At 58.0% G+C, this 6,000-nt stretch overlaps 1 protein-coding gene across 3 annotated transcripts in view; it reads left to right on the top strand.

Annotated features, from left to right (window-relative positions):
* The first annotated feature begins 2,328 nt into the window (after positions 1 to 2,328).
* CERS4 (ceramide synthase 4) overlaps positions 2,329 to 6,000 on the top strand; it is a 28,832-nt gene continuing 25,160 nt past the window's right edge. Inside the window, exons 1-2 of one of the 3 annotated variants that reach the window (XM_074337714.1) lie at positions 2,329 to 2,600; positions 2,909 to 2,966. In XM_074337714.1, the coding sequence (XP_074193815.1) occupies positions 2,447 to 2,600; positions 2,909 to 2,966 (212 nt within the window). In that variant the 5' untranslated portion in view covers positions 2,329 to 2,446. Of the gene's footprint in view, positions 2,601 to 2,785; positions 2,967 to 6,000 lie in introns of those variants that run through there. The other 2 variants (XM_074337716.1, XM_074337715.1) reach the window with 2 other exon arrangements.

The raw sequence follows: 6,000 nt of genomic DNA, 5'->3' as shown, positions 1-6,000 counted from the left end.
TCCGGAGGGATGGTGATTTGGAAACTGAGTCAAGGTGAGAGGGGGGGGTTCTGACAGTGTAAGCGGGACTCTGAATAGGGGGCTTGGAGTCTGTATGAGTCTCCTTTGGCTGCAGTAACAAATCATCACAAACTTGGTGGCTTAAATAACACACATGTATTACCTACAGGTTTCACTGAGCTAAAATCAACGTGTCCGCAGGGCTGCGATCCTTCTGGAAGCTCTAGAGGAGAACGTGTTTCTGTGCCTTTCCCAGTTTCGAGAGGCTGCTTATATGCCTTGGCTCATGGCGCCTTCCTCTCCTTCAAAGTCAACAGCGTAGCATCTTCTAAGCTCTCTCTCTGACCTCTGCTTCCATCACATTTCATTCTCCGACCCAGAGCCTCCCGCCTCCCTCTCATAAGGACCTTTGTGATGACACTGGGCCCACCTGGATATTCCAGGATCATCTCCAGATCCTTAGTTTAATCAGAACTGCAAAGTCCCTTTGGCCTTATAAGGTCACATAGTCAGAGGTTCTGGGGGTTAGGACATGTAGACATCACTGGATTCATCTATCACAGGGTCCAGGGTCCAGACATGGCCATGATGGAACCAGGGTCTGGAAAAGGCCAATGTGTCTGGTACCAGCGAACTGGATGGAGGGGAGCAGTAGGGACAAGGAGAACCTCTGCAGCAGGTCACCTGGATCCAGGCCTCCTTGTCCCTGTGAAGGCCTGGAGGGGAGGAGGAAGAGGCACGGAACTCAGTTCTGAGCTAGGGACCTTATTAGGGTCCCTCCTACCCCACCCAGACACCCCACACTGAACTGGCCGGCTTAGAAACAGCTCCATCTCCCCACTTCTATCAACCAGACCTTGGCCTCCCCTGATTCCCCAGACCCTGGCAATTTTACCTCTAAATCCCTCTGGAGTCCCTCCTTTCAGTCCTATCTACAACCCCCAGACCAGACCCCAGTCGCTGCCACGGCCTACTCATTTTAAATCTGATTGTGTCTAATTTTAAATCTGATCGCACTTCTTCAGAGAAAGCCCTGGAGGGCACTTAGTGGCTGGCCCCACCGAACTGTCCTCTGCTCATTCACTTTCAGACCCTAACTCAGCTAAATGCCCACCCACTCATCTCTCAGATGCTACCTCCTCCGAACACTCTATGCCCATGGTTGGGGGGGTGGGATGGGTGGGTAGGACCAGGAGAAAGAGGGCTTGCAGAAGAGGGCGTGGCAGGACCTCACACAGTCCTGCCTGCATCTCTCCTGCCAGGCTGACCCCTTCCTCCAGCCTCCCCACTTTTGCCCAGGCAGTACCTCCCACATGAAATCTCTCTCTGGACCTGGCCCACCCCACCCTCTTTGGAGGGCCTCTCCCTCCACTTCTTTACGGATCTGCCAGTTCTTCACTGGGACCTGGATTCTCCCATTCCAGCAGGAGTTTCCCTGTTGCTATTCATTCAAATACTAGCAGCCATGTTCAGAGCAGCCCCAGTTGCAAGACTTGTGATACAAGGCAGCTCCTGGTGGCAACAACTGAGACAAATGACTTTATTGTTTTCCTTTTTAGATGTGCAGTGGAGCTCTTGAAGGGAAAGGGAGAGAATAAGAGTGCAGGTGGAGGGTGGGGCAGAGGTGGGGGGTGTGTGGTGGGCTCTTTGGAGGTGACAGGCCAGAGGGAAAAGGACTTAGCATTTAAAGAAAAAGAAAAGTGGGGAGTGGGTGGGCGTAGACATCAAGTGCAAGGCCAGGAATCTGGAATGGAGGGACAGGTTCTTCCATACTTGCAGCAGAGGTCTCTTGTCCCTTCCCGGTTCCTCTGTGTGGAAATCAAATCTCAGTGATGTGAAGCAACTTGCCTAGAGCTCCACAGCCCAGAAAACCTGGACTTCCCCCACCTCCCCAGGATCTGCTTCAGGAAGAGGCTTATTGTCCAAAGGTGAAGACATTGCCCAGAAGACACGCGCTCGGCCAGCGGCTCGGGAACCCCTTTGCCTTAAACTGGTGACAGCTGGACCGTGAGTCCTCAGGTGCGACCTCTGCCTGATTGGGGATTCAAGGCTCGCGCAGGCTGTATGCCCCTGCGCTCTGCTGATCCCGGGACACTTTCGGTTCCAGACGCCAAGAGGGGACTCAGCACTCTTCCCTGTTGGACTCCGCTACCCGGGCACCTCGGCTGCGCCACCACCCACACCGGCCTATCTCCCTAGCTCTGCTCCCTGCACCCTATCAAACCACAGACTTTGCCCGGCTGCCCTCCACGACTCCCAGCCTCCAGAATAGGTCCTAGGGGCCCCAACTCTGCCTGTCGGTCCTCGGTCCCACGAACCACGAACTGGGCGGGCATGGCCCGCGAGATGGGACAGGTACCCAGAATCTGGGCATCGGAGGCGGCCTCTGAGGCCTGAGGCGGTGTTCGGGCCAACCCCGCAACGCCCAGGGGGGGCGCTCCAGCGGATGTGGGCGCCCCGGGAGTGTTGGCAGTTGCGCGGGTCAGAGCCGGGCCAGAAGAGGGGCCCTCGGAGGGGGCGGGGGGCCCGAGTAGCGAATAGAGGAGAAGCAGGGGCCAGACTGAGCGCGCAGCGGACCGTGCTGGATTCAAACACAGGAGGTAAAGTTCAGCAAGATATCTGCGGCTGGATGGCGGCCCAGCGCGCCTCAGGGCGGGGCCCCGAGAGGGCAAGGCTAGGGGAGGGGCCGGGTGGCGCCCGGCATGGGTCCGGGAAGCGGCCTATGGCGGGCAGAGAGCCGAGCGCCACCAGGGCCCCGCGTCCCGCTGGGCCCCGCCCCCAGCCCAGCCCTTGCAGGCCCTGCCCCAAGCCCCCCCACAACCTTCTTCCCCGGCCCCTCCCCGAGGCGGTGCTGGGAGCGGAGTCCGGCTGCCTCGCGCGGTCTGAGTGCGTTTCTTTTGTCTGCCAGGCGCGCGGTCCCTGCCCCGCTGCCCACTCCGGGTGCGCCCAGCCTCCTGCGCCCCCAGGTAAGCGAGTCCCCGGTTCCCGGAACGCCGACCGAAACGCCACCCTCGCGGCCAACTCCTGCCCCGCCTCCGCAGCCATGGCGGCCGCGACCCTGGCCCCAGACGCTGCCGTTAGGTCCCCCACCATCCTGCCCGGGACGGCCTCTCGGGGCTTCCCATCTGGTCCCAGGCCCTGGGGGCCGCCTCCCCCAGACACCCCCACTCCTGCGAGGGCCCGGACGCCGTGCGCGACCCGGGATGCGGCTGCGAAATGGGTGGGAGGGGCTGGGGGAGAGCCTGGCACCGTGACGCGGGGGAATCCGGCTGTGTGAACGCGACGGGAGTGTCAGTCGGTCTGTCACCAGCGGATCCTTATGGAGTGCCTAGGGGTTGCCACCGACATGCCAGGGCTGGGAATGCAGCCGGGGCCCTGGCCGCAGAGCTCGCAGCCTGGACGCTTAGACGGCTAGGAACCGCGTAAACAGCAACACTGGTCATTCCTGTCCATGCTAAGTGCGGGGAAGACAAAGCGTCAGGGAGATGGGATAAGTTAAGTGAGGGAGAGCTTGTCAGAGAAGGTATCTTCGGGGCCTGAGCGAACCAGCCAGCGAAGGCTTTTTAGGCCCAGAAAACGGCAAGATTCCGAGGCAGGTGTTTTGCAGAGCAGAAAAGAGGCCAGCGTGACTGAAGCGCAGGGAGTGAAGGTGGGGAGAGATTGGACCGGACCTTGAAGATGGATGGTGAGGAGTATGTGGGTTCCATTCTCAAGCCTGTGGAGACCACAGAAGTATTAGGACAAAGTGGTGACATGGTCCCATTGCATCTTAAGATCCCAGGGCTGTTGTGGGCAGAACAAATGGGAGGAAGCTGTTGCTTTGGACCCGACTGGCAGGGGTGGTGGAAAGTAGGTGAATTGGGGGTTCATTTTGGTAGAACATCATTTGTATCCCCTGCCTGCTCAGACGTGGGGCATGAAGAAAAGTGAGTGGAGGAGACTGCTGGCATGAGCAGCTGGGAGAGTGCAGGGGCCTTTCTTGGCTGGATGGGGAAACTGAGGGAGAAACATCTGGGGCGTGGGGCTGTTGCAGCTGAGTCAGACTTGTGAACCTGTGAGATGCCACCTGATGGAGGAGCCTAGGCAAGGTCCCAGGTGGCTGAGCACTGGCTGGCCCCACTTAGGTGTCACGGGGACACCTGAGATAGAAATTTTGGAAATTCTGGATCATGGGGCTGTTTTTGAAGCCCCAGCCTCAACTCAGTCCTCTTCCAAGAGCAGCTGCTGTGAATAAACTGGTGAGTGTGGGAACCTCACTAAACACATCTGGGTCCCTCAGGCCCAGCCAGGCTACAGGGAGGAGGCATTTGAGACCTTCTTTGCCAGTTCACCTACTCCCAGTGAAGGTGTCTTGAAGGGGGATTGGAAGAGGCAGTGGAAATAAGCTGTGAGCCTTGGTCCTTAAACCTAAACCGGCCTTTGGGCCCCAGGGAAATTTTCTGAGCTTCAGTTTGCCCATCTGTAAAATGGGTCAGTAGTTCCTATCCCTAGAAGTGTTGTTGGGATCAAAAGAAGCCTTGGCTAGGAAAGGGCTTGGTCATCGCAGCTGCAGCCTGGTGCCTGGGGGGATGGGGAAGCCTCCAGCGCCACTGCCACCCGCCTGCTACTGCCACCTGCCTGCCACTGCCCGCTGCCGCCGCCCGCCCTGATAGGAGTTCACAACCCTGTGAGCCTCCATTTCCTGCTCTGAGAAATTAGAGTGGGTGTGCATAACTGTGCCCACCTCCAGACTCAGGGCCATTTGCAGATTGAGTGAGTCAGGCATGTAAAATTGGTTGGCCCAGTGCCTGGCATGGAGTGGGCACTGGAGCTGCTAGGGTGACTGTAGTTGGCAGGGGGAAGTGGGCCTGGGTTCTTTCCTCCCACCTCCCACTACCCCTGGGACACCCACAGGAAAGCAGGCGTGGGGGTGGGGAGCCCCAGTCCCCCTCTTATCTGGGCACCGCAGGCTGTCCCCTTTCCGGCTGTCTGGAGGTTGTCTCAGACCATGTCCTGCTGGTTTGAGTTCAGTGCCCTCGGGCTAGTGACTTCACCTCCTGTGCTTCAGTGTCTTCCCTGCAAAATGGGAATAATAGCACTCATCACCTCAGAGGTGAGCCCAGCTGGTAATAAGCACCTGGTAAAACAGAGACTGCCTGGGGAGGGAGCCAGAGGAGTGACCTGCTGCAGCCTGGAGAGGGGGTCCAGGAAGGCTTCTTAGAGGAGGCGGCTGTTGGCTGTGTTAATAAAGATGATTAAGAATTAATGGGCAGAGAGACCAATGAGCTAAGATGTGGAGGGGAGAAACCGCAGGATGATGGGAGGAGCTGTGGGTGGGAGCCAGGAGATCCCATGGAGGCAACTGTGCTGGTCCAGGTCATGATGGGGCTGGACCTGGGGGAAGCTCGGATGTGTGAGAAGTGGGAGGATCCTGGGTAGCTTTGCAGTTGGGGTGGGAAGGAGTAGCCACTGACTGGGAGCAGATTCAGGTACAAGTCAGCAATCTGTTTCCAGCATCTGCAAACTGTGGTGCTGCTAGAGGCCCAGGTAGAGGCAAGGTGCACCCAGGTGGAGGCGAGGTATGGGGCAGGCTTTGGAGAAGCAAGCCTGGAGCTTGGGAGACATACCCACGCTGGGGTTGGGAGGATGAAGTGGAGAGAGGGTGGAAGGAAGCCAGGAATGGGTGTTGAGCCAGAAGCCAAGGGAGGAGCGAGGGCTTCAAAAAGAAGGAAGAAGTCAGCTTTGGCCAGGTCTCTGAATCCCCTGTCGAATAATCCTTCCCCTTGGCAGGGGTCTTACCCCCTTGTTTGGTTGTCCTTCTAGTCCCTATCCCCACCCAAGGCCATTCAGAATGGGCTTTTCATTGCCACCCTGAATTAGCCCCTCAGACCCAACCTGGCTCTGACTGGAGTGGCTATAGAGGAAGCCTTTCTTCTCCCTCAGTCTGGACTTTATACCTTTGTTAATATGCTCACACTAGTTCCCCACACTAAACCAGCAGGAGTTTGGCTCTCTCCCCAC

This window comes from Rhinolophus sinicus, linkage group LG07 (genome assembly GCF_036562045.2).
Source record: "Rhinolophus sinicus isolate RSC01 linkage group LG07, ASM3656204v1, whole genome shotgun sequence".
NCBI lineage: Eukaryota > Metazoa > Chordata > Mammalia > Chiroptera > Rhinolophidae > Rhinolophus > Rhinolophus sinicus.
This window is presented reverse-complemented; position numbering and strand designations above follow the sequence as displayed.